At 49.8% G+C, this 18,958-nt stretch overlaps 1 protein-coding gene across 2 annotated transcripts in view; it reads right to left on the reverse strand.

Annotated features, from left to right (window-relative positions):
* Positions 1 to 18,958, reverse strand: part of MAN1A2 (mannosidase alpha class 1A member 2) — a 71,319-nt gene that overhangs the window by 28,748 nt on the left and 23,613 nt on the right. For both annotated transcript variants that reach the window (XM_064142984.1, XM_064142983.1), the window contains 2 exons: positions 14,507 to 14,603; positions 1,326 to 1,444 (listed from right to left, as the gene is read on the reverse strand). In XM_064142984.1, coding sequence (XP_063999054.1) covers positions 1,326 to 1,444; positions 14,507 to 14,603 — 216 coding nt within the window. The remainder of the gene's footprint in view (positions 1 to 1,325; positions 1,445 to 14,506; positions 14,604 to 18,958) is intronic.

Here is an 18,958-nt window from a genome sequence, read left to right on the forward strand (position 1 = left end):
GAGATGGGTAAGAACAATAACACAAACACAGATAACAGAGCTGCTCTCTGGCTCTGGCTGCCTCCCTTCTCTCCCTAACCTGCTGTCTGTGTAACTAATCCTTTTGCTTCCTAACCCCCCTGGCTGATTCTCCAAACTCACCTTCAATGTAAGGCTAAGTCTGGGGTAAGGCAGAGGGGTGGGAAGGAGGTGGCAGGGTGGTTGGGAGCCCCTGCTGGGGACTCTGGTGTCTGGGAGGGCTGCTGTGTTTCTGTATCACTTTTTCACTTGTCTGTGTCTGTCTCTAGCTGTACAGATTGTCAATACCTGCTTGGGTACTGTGCTAAGCTGTACATAGAAAGCTTCAGTCTCTAATTTCCAGCTTAGCTCAGTCTCATTAGATACTGAAATGTGGCTCTAAAAGATTTTAAGGTAAGGGAGATTTGCTCTTTTCCAACAAAAGTCACTACAACACAGCCTGTGCAAGAGCTGACCCACAAACTAGCACACAGCTGCAATTATATTTGCACAGAACAGAACCACAGAACCAGTCAGGGCTGGAAGGGACCACAAGGATCAGCCAGTCCAAACCCCCCTGCCATGGCCAGAAACACCCTACCCTAGAGCAGGCTGCACACAGCCTCAGCCAGCCTGGCCTCAAACACCTCCAGCCAGGGGGCCTCAACCACCTCCCTGGGCAACCCACTCCAGCCTCTCACCACTCTCCTGCTCAGCAACTTCCTCCTCACAGCCACTCTCACTCTCCCTACCTCCAGCTCTGCTCCATTCCCCCCACTCCTGCCACTCCCTCACAGCCTCACAAGTCCCTCCCCAGCAGCTTTTTTGTAGCCCCCTTCAGATGCTGGAAGGCCACCAGAAGGTCACCTGGGAGCCTCCTCTGCTCCAGCCTGCACAGCCCCAACTCTTTCAGTCTGTGCTCACAGCAGAGCTGCTGCAGCCCTCTCAGCATCCTCCTGGCCCTGCTCTGGACATACTCCAGCATCTCCACAGCCCTCTTGTTCCAGGGGCTCCAGAGCTGGCTGCAGCACTGCAGGTGGGGTCTCAGCAGAGTGCAGCAGAGGGGGAGAATCTCCTCCCTGGCCCTGCTGGCCACACTGCTGCTGCTGCAGCCCAGGCTCTGCTTGGCTTTCTGGGCTGCAAGTGCACACTGCTGGTTCCTGTTGAGCTTCTCCTCCAGCAGCATCCTCAAGTCCCTCTTCTCAGATATAAGTTCACTAAAGCTTACATCTGATCCCTTCAACCAGAAGGTTGTTTTCACTTCCAGCTGAAAAACTTCTGACTTCCCACTAGAGGAACACTGAAATATTCAGGCAAGCTCTACTCACCACACTGAAATCAAGATTTTTGTCAATCCACTCTTGTCCTTCTCTGAATTCATCGTGCAGGCCCATGATATAAAGAGTATCCAATGCATCTACTATGGTAGCACCCATCTGTGAATTTCCTGAGTACAAAAAGGAGGATTGCAATTACAAGGGATTGTTTCAGTAGGTAACCGTCACAAGCACGAGAGAAATAACCTGAGCAGGAGGGAGGCAAAGTTTCTAGCAAGATGATAGCTCAAAGAACACATCAAAATGGGCAAACAGTGTGCAGCTGTGCGAGGACACACATCTCTTTCAAAGCATCAGACCTCTGGCTGATAGAAGAGAACTCAAGGACTGCAGCTAAAAGGACCTTACAGCCCAGATGTACATTGTGAGGCTGGCTGTGGCTAACCATAGAATACCAAACTCTGTACAGATGTTTGGTTATAGCAATCAGTTGATAATCTGCAAACCTAAACCTTTTAGAGATTTAGTTACTTAAAGAGTGTGGCCTGAGCAGTGCTGAGCACAGGGGCAGAAGAACCTCCCTTGTCCTGCTGGCCACACTGCTCCTGAGCCAGCCCAGGATGCCATTGGCTCTCCTGCCCGCCTGGGCACACTGCTGGTTCAAAAGAGGAGCCAGCAAAAGAGGAAACACAGTGGTGCCTGTGAACTCAGAAGGCAGAAAACCTGCAGGTCACACAGCTTAATGTCCCTTCCAACCCCTAGCATGTTGTGACTCTGATACCATACTTGCTTTTGGATCCCAGTGCCAGAAGTGTATGCATGCTGCCAGCACCTGGACTGCAGAACACCAGTGCCTAGCTCTCGCAGCATGCCTCCCAGTAACTCTCTATCAGGCAACTCCCCTAAAACCTGTACCTCCAGAAATAGTTCATTAGTAGCTCCTGGCTGAGGAGAGGCACAACGAATTTTGCACCTCCTATTTAGAGATTTAGTTACTCAGAGTATAGCAACTGAAGTGCAGTTTAGCAAGAACAACTCCCCGACAGGAGATAGCAGCGAGCTGGGTGTTGGTCTCTCCTCCCTGGGAACAAGTGACAGGAAATGGCCTCAATGGTTAGGCTCTGATCTGAAAGTTCTCTTCCAACCAAAACAATCCTATGATTCTAAGGCACTGGTGACCCACTGCACCTGATGTGATCTCAGCTCCAAGCAACAGAACACACTTTTCTGGCAAAGAAGCAACCGTCATAGAATCAAGCAGGTTGGAAGAGACCTCCAAGCTCATCCTGATATAAGAGAACTCAAGGACTGCTGGTAAAAGGACCTTACAGCCCAGGTGTACACTGTGAGGCTGGTTGTGGCTAACCACAGAATACCAAACTCTGTAGAGAAGTTTCTTTGTAGCAATCAGCTGATGATCAGCAAACCTAAACAGTGGCTGCTGTAGAAGTGTCTGCAGGTACTCGTTGGAGATCTGTGATATGCAATCTTGTAAAGACTCAGACCTGCAGAGGCTAAGGAAGGCAGGAAGGAGATAAAGGAGAAGCAGAGATGTGCTGACATCAGCAATAAAGAAGGATCTGCTGCCCAGAGATGAAAAAGCCCCTGTGAGGAGACTGTGTGAGGTGCTCACCACAGATAACCATTCCAGGCCAGCGGGAAGGGTTGGAACTAGGGCAGAAAATGGAGAATACCTCTGCTAGTGAACTCCAAGAAATAACTGTAACAACCTCACCTCTCACTGGGACTAGGCCTGCTCTTGTGGCATAAGCTGTGGCTTGTGCCAGCATGAGGCACGCAGGGGTGATGGAGCCATCCTGCTGCACCCAGCGCTGCCACAAAACAGACCTACTGCAGAGCTCTGCAGGAGTTTTGGGCTGCACTTCACAGGTCAGGGCTTTTGGGAAGAAGGCTACAGACAGGAAAGAAACCTCCCTGCTAGGGCAAACATCAGCAACAAAAACTGCAGAGATATGTACCAGTAACTAAGGTCCAGTTTGGGCCCTTCACTACAAGGAAGACATTGAGATGCTGGAGTATCATAGTACCATAGAATCAGCCAGGTTGGAAGAGACCTCCAAGCTCAGCCAGCCCACTCTAGCACCCAGCTCTGGCCAACCAACCAGACCATGGCACTAAGTGCCCCAGCCAGGCTTTGCTTCAACACCTCCAGGCACAGTGACTCCACCACCTCCCTGGGCAGCCCATTCCAATGCCAATCACTCTCTCTGACAACAACTTCCTCCTAACATCCAGCCTAGACCTGCCCTGGCACAACTTGAGACTGTGTCCCCTTGTTCTGTTGCTGGGTGCCTGGCAGCAGAGCCCAACCCCACCTGGCTACAACCTCCCTGCAGGCAGCTGCAGGCAGCAATGAGCTCTGCCCTGAGCCTCCTCTGCTGCAGGCTGCACACCCCCAGCTCCCTCAGCCTCTCCTCACAGGGCTCTGCTCCAGGCCCCTCACCGCTTTGGCGCCCTCCTGTGGACACCTTCCAGTACTGCAACATCTCTCTTGAATTGCAGAAAGGCTGGATGCAGAGAGGCTGATGCAGAGAGGCAGGCTGGATGCAGAGAGGCCTGGTTTTCTAAATCATTCCCCTTTAAACAGTTCAGTTTGAAAACCCAACTGGCCAGCAGGCACAGGTCCCTTGTTCTGGCCAATGAATTCAGAGCTTCCTGCCTCCTTTGACCATGCAGGCACACTGAGGGCAGCACAAGACACCTGACAGGTGGTGCTAAGCCCCTCTAGCCCTCAAGGCTTTGCTGGGGCCAAACCCTTATTGTTTGCTCATCTAATTCAATTCCCAGATGCCACAAAAGGAGGAGGAAAGCAAGAGTTAAACCAGCCTGGCAGGATTTATGCCCTACCAGGACAAACAGGTTGCCCAGGGAGGTGGAGAGCAAGGTTTAAACCAGCCTGTCAGGATTTATGCCCTACCAGAACAAACAGGTTGCCCAGGGAGGTGGAGGAGAGCAAGGGTTAAACCAACCTGGCAGGATTTATGCCCTACCAGCACAAATAGGTTGCCCAGGGAGGTGGTGGGGTCACCATCCCCAGAGGTGTTCAAAAAAATAAGGCATTTCAGGACTTAAGTTTAGTGGGCATGCACTGACTGTGGCACTTGGTGATCACAGAGTTTCTTCCTAACCTTAATGCTTGTGGGACATTCAGCTCCAAAAAAAGCTGTTGGGAACTGCAAAACAGATGTATTTGAAAACCAAGCAAGCATATGCAAGATAAAGCACTTGGTGCTTACAGTAATGCCTTGCATCTCCCGACATCTACCACTGAAACCTTCCAAGTGTTTCCAGAAGGCATCTTGCTGCTGAAAGCCTGGACTGATAAGCAGGGATGCTTCCCCTCGGCTTCACCGATAGAGCTGCAGCCCCAAGATGTTGCTGCCTGTGGTGACTCGCTTTACCAGCACCGAATGCATTCCTCAATTGTCACCTTTCAAGTAGAGCACTTAAAGCCAAATAAAACTCAACGATGATTCACCCTAAAACACCATTCTCTTGAAACAGCAGTGATTTAGTTGATGAGTGACTCAGGGGGTTGCAGAAGGGACAGAGGGTGAAGGGATGGCAAGCCACTGCCCACCTTAGGCTGATCTCCTCGGACCACAGAACCATAGAATCAGTCAGGTTGGAAAGGACCACAAGGATCAGCCAGTTCCAACCCCCTGCCATGCCCAGGGACACCCTACCCTAGAGCAGGCTGCCCACAGCCTCAGCCAGCCTGGCCTCAAACATCTCCAGCCATGGGGCCTCAACCACCTCCCTGGGCAGCCCACTCCAACCTCTCACCACTCTCCTGCTCAACAGCTTCCTCCTCACAGCCACTCTCACTCTCCCCACCTCCAGCTTTGTTCCATTCCTTCCAGTCCTGGCACTCCCTCACAGCCTCAAAAGTCCCTCCCCAGCTTTTTTGGAGCCCCCTGCAGGTCCTTGAAGGCCACAAGAAGGTCACCTGGGAGCCTCCTCTGCTCCAGCCTGCACAGCCCCAACTCTTTCAGGCTGTGCTCACAGCAGAGCTGCTGCAGCCTCTGAGCATCCTCCTGGCCCTGCTCTGGACACACTCCAGCATCTCCGCATCCCACTTGTCCCAAGGGCTCCAGAGCTGGATGCAGGACTCCAGGTGGGGTCTCAGCAGAGCAGAGCAGAGGGGGAGAATCCCCTCCCTGGCCCTGCTGGTCACACTGCTGCTGCTGCAGCCCAGGCTCTGCTTGGCTTTCTGGGCTGCAAGTGCACACTGCTGGTTCCTGTTGAGCTTCTCCTCCAGCAGCACCCCCAAGTCCCTCTCCTCAGGGCTGCTCTCCAGCCACTCACTGCCCAGCCTGCAGTTGTGCCTGGCATTGCCTCCATCCAGCTGCAGGACCTTGCACTTGGTCTTGTTGAGCCTCACGAGGCTGGCTTGTGCCAACCATCCTAACCTATGTTGTTGCCTTCAGCAGGCAGAGATCTTTGTTTCTAGACAAAAGCTACCATGGAGTGGGTAAAACTTCCTACACACTAAGGAAGTGTACAAATGTAACTGCTTAGAGAATCCCAGAACGTTAGGGGCTGCAATGGGCCTCCAGAGATAATCTAGTCCACCCTCCCCTGCTAAAGCAGCTTTGCCTTGAGCAGCTGCACAGGAATGCAGCACCCAGGCTGGTTTTTAAAGTCTCAGAAGAGACTCCAGAACTTTTCTGGGCATCCTGTTCCAGCACTTCAGCAGCCTCAAAGGAAATATTCTCTCATGCCTAAAGAACACCTTTTTGTTATAGTTTGTGCCCATTGTCCCTTGTCCTATCACTGGCCACGATCCCCTACCACCAGCACCAGCCTTTTGACCTTGACCTTTTACATATTGATAAGCATTAATGAGATCCCCTCTAAGTCTCTTCTTCAGACTAGTTAGCCCCAGGTCTCTCAGTCTCTTCTTGTAAGAGAGGTGCTCCAGTCTCTTCAGCACCTTTGTGGCCCTGCCATGGCTCAGAGCAGCATTCCAGGAAGTGCTACAGAACTAGATGATTAACCATGTCATGGTAACAGTCTCCTAACAAGTTAGGCCACTTCTCTTTCTTTTCTCATGTGCTTTTCATCCATAAAGCTTACCCAATTGTCTTCTTTTAGTGTCAACCCAGCATTACAAAGCAGGAGAAGTCCTTCCTCCTGAGCACTGGAGGGAGAAGACTACAAAATACAGAGTTTATAATCAGATGTCTTGTGCCAACAAGAATGAAGGGCCACGATGGAGTAAGGCAACCCAGAGAACACCACACTTAACACCTTGGCTGCCCCATCCTGCAAGACAGGTACAATTCAAAACCATCTGTAGGCCATGCCAGGTTTGGTTAGAGTGTAAAGAGAAGAGGAGGCTCAGGGCAGGGCTCACTGCTGGCTACAACTCCCTGAAGGGAGGCTGTAGCCAGGTGGGGTTGGGCTCTGCTGCCAGGCACCCAGCAGCAGAACAAGGGGACACAGTCTCAAGTTGTGCCAGGGCAGGTCTAGGCTGGATGTTAGGAGGAAGTTGTTGTCAGAGAGAGTGATTGGCATTGGAATGGGCTGCCGAGGGAGGTGGAGTCACCATCCTTGGAGGTGTTGAAGCCAAGCCTGGCTGGGGCACTTAGTGCCATGGTCTGGTTGATTGGGCAGGGCTGGGTGCTAGGTTGGGCTGGGTAAGCTTGGAGATCTCTTTCACCTTGGTTGATTCTATAATGATTCTAATTGCTCTCCAGTTCTTTCTTGGAGGAATATGTAGAGAGAATGTCGGTTTTAAGTTGCTGCTAATTAATATCATGGCTGAACTCTTTTGAACCTCCTGAGGCACATGAACCAGCCAGAATAGGCAATGGTGCTGCCATCATCATCTAAAAATGCACTGCACTACCAGCAAAACATCAGCAGAAACAGAAGGCAAGAGAAGAGAGCAAACATTTGAATATCACTGGTCTGCATTAGCATCATACATGGTGCTAGAAGGAAAAGAGGCTATGGTGGATGGGCAGCTCTGCTTCTGCCTCCTGATGTTGACACAAACCAGGCAGTTTAAACCTTCCAAGAAAAATAATTTTCCTTTCATAATAGCTTATGAAAGGAAAAAAAAGAGCTTTTTTTTCCCCTTCTATAACCATGCAAAGACCCATAAATGTTACCTTACAGGACAAGAAAATGGTCTCCCTGGACTTAAAAACTGCAGAAGATGTCATTTGAAAAGCAATAAAGTAACTGTGACCAATGAGGTAATAGTTGAGAGGTGCCCACACTGCTTTGCTCCCACCTCAAGCAGGCTGAGCTATTCCTGCTGTGGATACAGGGAAAGCAGATGTCTCCTTGTGGTGAGAAAGGCAATAAATCAATTATATCATAAAAGAAAATAACACTTTGCCTAGCTGAAGGCACTCCTCCTCCCAGGCTCTGCCTCTGTGCAATTCAAAAGCTCACTTGGTCATGTTGCAGAAGATAATAACGGATTCCAAAGAGCTGCAGCTTTACAAATGTCAGATTAGGAAGTTTCCTCTCCATATAATTATAGTTCTAGTCGACTAAGCTCCAGCTTTAATGAAGTTTGCCTAATGAATGCAACGCTCATTCTTCTAAATAAAACAGAACATTCATCATGGGCTAATAGAAGGAATTTAGCAGGGAAACAGCTGAACTATTAGCAAAATTGTGCACACTCATTAAGCAAGAGAGCTACTCCAAAGGACTGCAAAACAGTCAGATTTATATTTAGGCAGACTTCAGTTTCCTGAGAGCAGGCAAACAATCCCTGCGTTTGGAAGCACGTAAACCTCGGCTGAAACATCTAGTGAAACATATGACTAAGAGTAAACAGCAGGGTCAGAACAAGAAAAATGGTCTTCCCACCTAAAATTCTTCTAGGTGCTAGGTGCAGAACTGCTTTGTTTACATCATTTTTAAGACCCACAAGACACTACCAAAGATGTGGAGACAGATTGTTGTCACGCACTCCATCACAAAAGGCACAAGAAGACAATCAATGGCCTGTTTACATCTCACCATAAGGATGTGATCCCCCAGGGATCAGTACTGGGGCCAGACCTGTTCAACATCTTCATCAACGACATTGATGAGGGCACAGAGTGCCTGCTCAGCAAGTTTCCTGACAACACCAAGCTGGGAGGCTTGGCTGAGACAGCTGCAGGCTGTGCTGCCATCCAGAGAGCCCTGGGCAGGCTGAGAGCTCAGCACAGAGGAACCAGATGAGGTCCAATAAGGACAAGTGCAGAGTCCTGCACCTGGGGAGGAATCTTAAACTGCCTAGTTGTGCCAGGGGAGGTCTAGGCTGGATGCTAGGAGGAAGTTGTTGGCAGAGAGAGTGATTGGCATTGGAATGGGCTGCCCAGGGAGGTGGTGGAGTTGCTTTCCCGGGAGGTGTTGAAGCAAAGCCTGCATGAGGCACTTAGTGCCATGGTCTGGTTGATTGGCCAGGGCTGGGTGCTAGGTTGGGCTGGGTGAGCTTGGAGGTCTCTTCCAACCTGCTTGATTCCATGATTCATTAAAACTCTTTTTTCCCCTGCAGAGTTTAGAAGCAGCATTGCACCTCTTGTTTGTTCTGCACAGAGGGGACCAGGACATCATATTGCCCTCCCAAGCAACACTTGCCAACTCCACTGGAGAAAACAGCCTCCTTTGCCTGACTCAGCTCCTTCTTGCAACAGCTTCACGCTCTTGCAGGCTGACAAATGCATTTTGTCTGTGGGGCTCCTGCTCCCTGGCCTGGTGGAATCTGCTCTGTCAGATCACCATTGCTTAGCAACACCAAGACCTGCGGTGAGCGCTTCTTACACTGCGTCAGTGGGCAGCCAGCAGCTGGCTCAGCAACTTCATCCCATGTCCAACAGCGCTGGGAGCAGAAGGCTGAAGATGGGCCGTGCAGCAAGCCAGGCAACAAGACACAGCAACAGGCTGCTACAAACCAAATCAACTGACACGTCACACAACTAATTCCCTCACCAGCTGCTCCTGTGGCTCTGCCAGTCTGAGCCCGGCTGGGCTGCTCTGGTGAGAGCTGTGCAAAGGAAACTGTGGCCATGTCTGCTGCACTCACAGGCTTGCTGAGGTGGACAAGAACAGGAATATAAATACAGATAACATAGAGTCGCTGTCTGGGCTTTGAGCTGAACTTCAGTCTCTCTCTAACCTAACCTGCCCTCTTTGTGACCAATCCACTTGCTTCCCAGCTCCCCTGGCCAGTGCTCCATACTACCTTAAACATAAGGCATGAAATAAGGTAAGGTTGAGGGGTGGGAAGGAGGTGGCAGGGTGGTTGGGAGTCCCTCCTTGGGATTCAGGTTTCTGGGAGGGCTGCTGTGTTTCTGTATCACTTTTTAACTTGTCTCTGTGTGTCTCTAGCTGTACAGATTGTAAATGCCTGCTTGGGCATTGTGCTAAGCTGCAAATATAAAGCTTCATTCCATTTCCAGAGCCACTGAGTGTAGCCTGGGTGATTTCCTTAATGGGGAGCAGCAGGGAACACCCAAACCATCAGAGTCATCTGAGTTGCTCCCTTGGGAACATTTTGCTCACTAAACAGCAGAGACCTCAAAATTCTCTTTTTCCACTTATGAAGCAGTGCAAAACTTACACTGATGACACTGAAAATGCCAGACCAAAACACCTCATAAAAGAGAGAGCAGCTTTATTTGGTCATGTCTGGCTTTGGCTGCTAAGAACAACCAGAAATACTTGTACAAATACAGTAGCAACTAAAGGAAGACTAAGCAGAATCTCTGCCCTTTGTTGAATGCAGTGGGGAGCATAGTGCTCAAGGGTGAGGAAAAGGCTGAGATGCTCTGTACCTCCTTTGCCTCAGACTTGTAAGTCATTAAGAAAACAGGAAAGGTGACTAAGTTTAAAGTAAGATTTAAAGTAACTTTCAAGTGAGCCTGCCAGCAAGAACAGTGGTTGCTTGCTCCAATTATCAGAAAAGTGACTGTCCCCCTGTTCTTGGTACTGGTAAGGCAAAATAGTGAGATCACTTTTGAGGGCCTCACTACAAGAAAGACATTGAGGTGCTGGAGTGGGTCCACAGAAGGGCAAGGAATCTGGTGAAGGATCTGGAGAACAGGTCTTGCAAGGAGCAGCTTAGGAACTGGGGTTGTTTAGCCTAGAGAGAAAAGGAGGCTTAGGGGAGACCTTCTTGCTCTTTACAACTCCCTGAAAGGAGGGAGCAGTGAGGTGGGGGCTGGTCTCCTCTACCTAGTATGGAGCCACAGAACACAGAAATGGCATGAAGCTGCACGAGGAGAGGTTTAGGTTGGATATTAGGAAAAACTTCTTTACTGAAAGAGTGATGAGGCACTGCAACAGACTGCCCAGGAAGGTGATTGAAGCCAGCATGCCTGGAGGTTTCAAAAAGCACATGGATATGGCACCTTGAGACATAGTTTAATGGTCTTGGTGGGGTTAGGTCAACAGTTGGAATGGATGATCTCAGAGGCCTTTTCCAACTGAAACAATCCTGTGATTCTGGGCAGTAGAAATCAGAAAAGCTCTGGCAGTAAAAATACAGTGTCCAGGCAGTCCCTGGTCATAAAATCATAGAATCAGTCAGGCTTGGAAGGGACCACAAGGATCAGCCAGTTCCAACCTCCAGCTTTGCTCCATTCCCCACAGTCCTGGCACTCCCTGACAGCCTCAAAAGTCCCTCCCCAGCTTTTTTGTAGCCCCCTTCAGATCCTGGAAGGCCACAAGAAGGAGGGAGCCTCCTCTTCTGCAGCCTGCACAGCCCCAACTCTTTCAGTCTGTCCTCATGGTCAAACAACCATTTTCCCCCCTTCCCATCAGCCACCCACCATACCCACAATGGCTAATTCTACTTTAGGCTCGGTATAGACTGAAGACTAGGTACTTGAGATGAGTGTTTCATATTAAAGAACCTTGTGCAGAACAATCCTAATAGATTTGGGCTCAAAATGAAATGGGGCAAAATCTCATCTAGATTTTAAAGTGGACAAACACTTAAGAAATGAGCTGCTAGAGTTAGCTGGAATAAGAGGATCAGAAACCTGAGTGTGGAGGAAGCTTGCAGTTTCTTTCACACAGCAACTGCAAAACTCCAAAGAATAAGCATTCCAGAGGGGAAAAAAAAGTAGAAGTCATCCAAACTCACTAGGAGGCATTTTAGAAGTAAACAGAGAAGGCAGACAAAGAAAATAAAAGACAACATGAAAATAGCTCTGAACTGATTCAAAATATTGTGTCAATCCCATTAAAAGCCCAACATCAGAAAGAGCTTTTCCTGCCATACAAGGAAAAGAAGTCCCCACTTTGTGGATCTGGGTTACAAATGGAGGCTCAGCTGAAGTTGCACTTGGCAAGATGAAGAATGAGAGACATGCAACAGCAAAGGCTACGTGATCACACAGGTGAACATTAAAGACTATCACTGCCAGACCCAGCTTCATCAGCTGGAAAAATCTAAAGGAAAGACATGAATTAGTGATAAGAGACAATTAAGTGAGAGGAAGCTTCAGAAGAGATCTTTCTAGTAGAAATGAAAGCAGTGCCAACGTGCCAGGTAGCAGAGAGGAATGAACTAAGGATACTACACAACAGTCTCTGGCAGACCTGAGAAATGGGGGGGCTGGACTCGATGCTGCCCTTGGGTCCCTTCCAGCCCCTAACATCCTGTGAGCCTGTGAAATGTCCTTCTGTCTGGTGTGGCAGAAGCCTGCTGCTTCTTCCCCTCAGCTTCACACTCTCTCCTCACACTATATTCAGCACTGGCTGCAGCTTAAGGCTTTTTAGTTTTTTTCCTTTCACTACTCAAATTCCTCATCCAGTCCAGCTGCTTTTTCTTCCAAGCACAGTAATTTGATCATCTTCCCCACCTCAGACAACTTCCCCTGACTCAGGCATTTGCTTTATAAAGGAATATAGAGAAGTAAAACATTAACTTTCACACCACACTGAAGTGTAAGACAGGCTGTGAGAGCTGGGACTGTCCAGCCTGAAGAAGAGAAGGCTCCAGTGAGGCCTTAGAATCAAAGAATCAAGCAGGTTGGAAGAGACCTCCAAGCTCAGCCAGCCCAAACTAGCACCCAGCCCTGGCCAGTCAACCAGACCATGGCACTAAGTGCCCCAGCCAGGCTTGGCTTCAACACCTCCAGGGATGGTGACTTCAGCACCTCCCTGGGCAGCCCATTCCAATGCCAATCACTCTCTCTGACAACAACTTCCTCTTAACATCCAGCCTAGACCTGCCCTGGCACAGCTTCAGGCTGTGTCCCCTTGTTCTGTTGCTGGGTGTCTGGCAGCAGAGCCCAACCCCACCTGGCTACAGCCTCCCTGCAGGCAGCTGCAGACAGCAATGAGCTCTGCCCTGAGCCTCCTCTGCTGCAGGCTGCACACCCCCAGCTCCCTCAGCCTCTCCTCATGGGCCATGTGTTCCAGGCCCCTCACAGCTTTGTCACCCTTTGTCCCTCAGCTCCACATCTCTGGCTCTTTGAAACACTTCCAGGGTGGGAATTCAACTACCTTCCTGGTGAGCCTGTTCCAGTTTTTGAGAACCCTTTCTGTTAAGAGCTTTCTACTAACGGCCAACCAAAACCTTGCCTCGTGCAACTTGAGGCCACTTCCTCCTGTCCTATCACTTGTTCCTAGAAAGAAGAGACTGACAACCACACCTGGGAGAAAAGGATCTGGGGTGGCTGAGTGGCAGCCAGATGAATAAGAGTCAGCATGTGCTCTGACAGCCAAGACAGCCAACAGCATCATGGCCTGTATCAGAAACAGTGTGACCAGCAGCACCAGCGAAGAGCTTGGCCCCTTGGACTCAGCACTGGTGAGGCCACACCTTGAGTACTGGGATCACATTTGCAGCTACATGAAAGCATTTATGCACTGAAGGGGATCTAGAGAATAGCAACAAGGCTGGTGAAGAGTCTGGAGAATGGCTCTTGTGAGGAGTGACTGAGGGAACTGGAATGGTTTAGTCTGGAGAAAGGGAGGCTGAGAGGAGACCTTGCTTTCTACAGCTAACCCAAAGGAGGTTGCTAGTGAGGTGGCTGTTGGTCTCCTCTCCCTGTGAACAAGTGAAATGACAAGAAGAGATGGCCTCAGGCTGCACCAGGAAGAGCTACTTTGGTTGTTAGAAGAAACTGCTTGACATTGTGCTAAGCTGTACATAACTTCCAGCTGGCTGAGTCTAGCCTAGGTGATTTCATAAGGGGGGGGGTGGTAAGTAACACCCCAAGCATCACAGAGGTGTTTCAAAGACACAGATGTGGTGCTGAGGTACATGTTTTAGCCTCAGACTTTGTAGAGTCTTTTCCAACTGAAACAATTCTATGAACCTGTGAGATGAGCGTTTGGGGTTTTAAAAAATGAATTTATATTTGTTGCATCCCCTCCCTGGCCCTGCTGGCCACACTTCTCCTGAGGCAGCCCAGGCTCTGGTAGGCCCTCTGGGCTGCAAGTGCACACTGCTGGCTCCTGTTGAGCTTCTCGTTCAGCAGCACCCCCAAGTCCCTCTCCTCAGGGCTGCTCTCCAGCCACTCACTGCCCAGCCTGCAGTTGTGCCTGGCATTGCCTCCACCCAGATGCAGGACCTTGCACTTGGTCTTGCTGAACTTCCTGAGCTTGGCTTGTGCCCACCTCTGCAGCCTGTGGGCTGTGGGGATGTGAGAGCCATCCCTCTGGATGGATCCCTGCCCTCCAGCCTGGCTGCTGCACCACACAGCTTGGTGTGGGCAGCAAACTTGCTGAGGCTGCACTCAGTGCCTCTGTCCATGGCACCCACAAAGATGTTGAACAAGACTGGTCCCAGGACTGATCCCTGAGGGGCTCTGCTTGTCCCTGTCCTCCACTTGGCCCTGGAGCCATTGACAGCCACTCTTTGGGTGCAGCCATCAAGCCAGTTTTGTATCCATCAGTGCTCCACCCATCAAACCCATGTGTCACCAGCCTGGAGACCAGGATGTGGTGTGGGACAGTGCCAAAGGCCTTGCTCAGGTACAAGTACATGCAGATATCTGTGTGCATACAAAGTAACACTGCACGTGGACACAACTTTGGTTCTGCAAGGACAAGAACCAATTACTCCCAAATATATAGCTGAGAAAATAATTCATTGAAGTACCTCTGAAATAATTGATACACTTCTGTCATCCACATTTCAGAAGATAAATATGCAAGCAAAAAAACTGCAAGGAAATTAAGGTGGACTTGAAAAGAGGCAGAACTCCATCAAAAACACCATCTCAGGAAACACAGCTTACCAAATATGTTTGTGGAATGTCCTTTGCGGGCAATGGGCTTGAGCTCGTTATGTCCCCAGCCATACTGCCTGTAATTGTCCCAGGCATGCTTCATCATCTAAGAGACAGGGAAAAACAGGATTGGATTACATTATAAAAGTACTTTGTGCAAATACAGTGTTGTGCTCCTCATCTCAGACTTCATCTTTCGCAGCCATTCCAGCACTCCGATTGCTTTGCTGCTATTTCTATCCAATGCAGAAATTGGATTAAACAGAGTACATTTGGAAGCAACTCCGAGTCTCTGAGTAGAGCTGTACAGTCTAATGCCCTGCAGTAGGTTGTTTTCTTGCTCATTCTTTCCTCTCCTTAAACATGCACAGAAATATCTAAGAACTTAAGCACAGCAAATGCATTTAAGCACAAGGAATCGGAGAAGAATACCAGCTGATGGCTGAAATGATAACCAGAACCAAAAACATATCTACCAATATTAGAAGCATAAAACAGATTTATACACAAAAGTGCTTCCAAGTATGCTGGTGGATGGCTCAACATCAGCCAGCAGTGTGCACTTGCAGCCCAGAAATACAGCCAGAGCCTGGGCTGCAGCAGCAGAAGTGTGGCCAGCAGGGCCAGGGAGGGGATTCTCCCCCTCTGCTGTGCTGTGCTCTGCTGAGACTCCACCTGCAGAACTGCAGCCAGCTCTGGAGCCCCCATTGCAAGAGGGCTGTGGAGATGCTGGAGTGTGTCCAGAGCAGGGCCAGGAGGATGCTCAGAGGCTGCAGCAGCTCTGCTGTGTATCTGAAGTGGGGCCCAAACAATTCCCTAGTTCTATACAAAGCACAAGTGTGTCCATATTCCACACAGGCACATAGATACTGCAGGGAGTGTTACCTTAAACACTCAGTGTGCTTTATTTTTTGGAGAGGATCAAAGCCAGCAACAGAGCTACAAAACCAAATACAAAGCCCTTAAGACAACAGACACATTACCAAAAACTGATGTCCCACCCGAGCAGAAGTCCAAGTGAGCTTGATGGAGAAAAGAGAGAGTGTCAAATGCCAGCAGTAATGAAACTGCTCAAACTGGTTTCAGATGCTGAAAATAATAAAGAGTTCCCAGTCACAGAAGGTAGCCCAGACTAGAAACACCAGAGCCTAGAAAGGCTGGGCTAGAAACACTGCAACTACAAACCAGAAATGAGATTAGCAGTGGAAGTTGTATGAATAGTTACCATGAAAAGAGAAGCTTGCAGCAGGAAGAGAGTTCTGCACGGTTAAGTATTTCTTTCCTCTGCACACCTCTTTTCTCAGTCAGCACAGAGTGGAACTCAGGTAAAAGGACATTTACTCACCATATTTAACCTCATTTCTTCAGACAATAAGGGTTATGCAATCCTGCTGTCTGTACATCCACCATTCACTATGTAACCTTTGCAGCAGCCTTTGAATCCATTATCTCACTTCATACAGGAAGAAAGGCACCGGGGGGTGCTGGGAGAGAGGAGTTGAAGCTGAGGCAGCAGTGTGCCCAGGTGGGCAGCAGAGCCAATGGCATCCTGGGCTGGCTCAGGAGCAGTGTGGGCAGCAGGACAAGGGAGGTTCTTCTGCCCCTGTGCTCAGCACTGCTCAGGCCACACCTGGAGTGCTGTGTCCAGTTCTGGGCTCCTCCATTGCACAGATGTTGAGGTGCTGGAAGGTGTTCAGGGAAGGGCAATGAAGCTGGGGAGGGGCCTGGAGCACAGCCCTGTGAGGAGAGGCTGAGGGAGCTGGGGGTGTGCAGCCTGCAGCAGAGGAGGCTCAGGGCAGAGCTCATTGCTGCCTGCAGCTACCTGAAGGGAGGCTGTAGCCAGGTGGCGTTGGGCTCTGCTGCCAGGCACCCAGCAATAGACACAGTGTGAAGTTGTGGCAGGGGAGGTCTAGGCTGGATGTTAGGAGGAAGTTGTTGTCAGAGAGAGTGATTGGCATTGGAATGGGCTGCCCAGGGAGGTGGTAGAGTTGCTGTCCCTGGAGGTGTTGAAGCAAAGCCTGGATAAGGCACTTAGTGCCATGGTCTGGTTGGTTGGCCAGGGCTGGGTGCTAGGTTGGACCGGCTGAGCTTGGAGCTCTCTTCCAACCTGGCTGACTCTATGATTCTGTGATTCACAACTGTGCAGATTTGGAGAAACAAATACATAAGACTTCCCTCTTTTTTGGCGGGGGAGGCCTGTCAGGGGCAGATGAGAAGAGGCAGGAAAGAAAAGAAGGAAAAAAGAAAAATACCTGTGGCTAGATAAAGTAAACAGACACAAATTGTTACCCCAGCTGAGAGGAAGGCAGTTACAACCTAACCCTTTATACATTCAGAGGGCCAGCATTGAGCAGGCAGGCAGCTCTCAACCAGGAACAGAGCACACAGTAACCCCTGCAGTCCAGCAGGAAAAAGGCATTCACAGCAAGGTGTGCCTGAGCAGCAGAGGGTGGTACAGGAGGATGTAGGTCGAAAATTCATAGGAAGCCATTCATTTTACTGCTTATGTTGGGAAGTAACAGGCTGGCTTATTACCAGCAGCACCCAGAGATCATGATGAAAATACACTTTAATCACTTCTCTTGTGGGTGCATTTCTCTAAGAATTTCCAACATTGCCTCTGCTGATAGTAAATTATTTCTCTTCCTACCTACCCTTCAAGAGGCCACAAATTACAAGTCATATTTTAATAGAAGATACACTGATAGTTTTCACTCTGATATGGGTCAAGGAAGTGGCTGGAAAGCAGGGCCCAGAGAGTGGTGGTGAATGGTGCCACAGCCAGTTGGCAGCTGGCACCAGTGGTGTGCCCCAGGGATCAGTGCTGGGCACAGTCCTGTTCAATATCTTTAGTGATGATCTGGACCAGGGGATTGAGTCCAGCATCAGTGAGTTTGCAGATGACACCAAGCTAGGAGCAGCTGTGGAGCTCTTGGAGGGTAGGAGAGCCCTGCAGAGGGACCTGGCCAGGCTGGATGGGTGGGCAGATGCCAGTGGGATGAGACAGAACAAGGCCAAGTGAAGGGTTCTATACTTTGGCCAAAACAACCCCAAGCAGCACTCCAGGCTGGGGCCAGAGTGGCTGAGAGCAGCCAGGCAGAGAGGGCCCTGGAGGTGCTGGCAGAGAGGAGCTGAAGCTGAGGCAGCAGTGCCCAGGTGGGCAGCAGAGCCAATGGCATCCTGGGCTGGCTCAGGAGCAGTGTGGGCAGCAGGACAAGGGAGGTTCTTCTGCCCCTCCCTTATCTCTGTTTGTGTTCTTGTTCTTAGCCATCTCAGCAAGCCCATGAGTGCAGCAGCCATCACCACTGATTCCTTTTCACAGCCTAGCATCTAGTTCTTCTCTCCAAAATATCCCAGCTAGGCTCAAACTAGCACACTTTTTAACTTGTCTGTCTCTAGCTGTACAGATTGTCAACACCTGCTTGGATATTGTGCTAAGCTGTACACATAAAGCTTCATTCTCATTTCCAGCTCAGCTGAGTCTAGTCTGGGTGCTTATCTGCAGGGGGGGAGGGAACACCCAAACCATCACAATGCCCATTTCAGAACAACTTTTGCTTAAATGTCTTCCTCCACTTCTCACTTTTAGCAGAGAGCCATGACAAGCAGGAAAACAACAAAAAACTTTGTGTGTTGAAAGCAGCTCAGCAGAAAAGTAAAAAGATACTTCCTTGCTATGCCATCTCATTAGATGTAACAGCTTTTAAACTGCATGAGAAGCAAGCCTGCTGCAGCCAGCAGCTTCAGTCACTTCACAACCCTTAGCCTTTATGAACATTACACCTCCCTAACACTGAATTTTAAGAAGCCTGTGTACAGCTAACACTGCCTAATTACATGACTGCACATCACAACAAATACAGAACTGGTGGCAGAACAAAAGCTCCAGAAAACTCACATTTTCCAGTCTAACTTTGAAACTTAGAACAGAAAAGCTATTTCAGCTCTTAAGTTTACTAAGTACACTTGTGGAGTGTTCTGGAGAAGCTCTCTTGCAACTGGCAGGTGTCACAGGCTCACAGCTCACAGGATGTCAGGGGTTGGAAGGGACCCAAGGAGATCATCCAGTCCAAGCCCCTGCCAGAGCAGGACAATCCTATCTAACACACAGCACAGAGGAACACATCCAGACAGGCCTGGAAAGGCTCCACAGAAGCAGACCCCACAGCCTCTCTGGGCAGCCTGTGCCAGTGCTCTGGGACCCTTCCAGCAAAGAAGTTCCCCCTTGTGTTGAGGCAGAACCTCCTGTGCTGCAGCTTACACCCACTGCTGCTTGTGCTATGCCAGGGAGCAGTGAGCAGAGCCTGTCCCCCCCTCCTGGCAGCCCTCAGATACTGATAAACATTGATCAAATCCCCTCTCAGTCTTCTCTTCTCCAGACTGAGCAGCCCCAGGTCCCTCAGCCTCTCCTCATCAGCCATGCCCTCCAGTCCCCTCATCATCCTCCTAGCCCTCTGCTGG

This window comes from Pogoniulus pusillus, chromosome 5, assembly GCF_015220805.1.
Source record: "Pogoniulus pusillus isolate bPogPus1 chromosome 5, bPogPus1.pri, whole genome shotgun sequence".
Lineage (NCBI taxonomy): Eukaryota > Metazoa > Chordata > Aves > Piciformes > Lybiidae > Pogoniulus > Pogoniulus pusillus.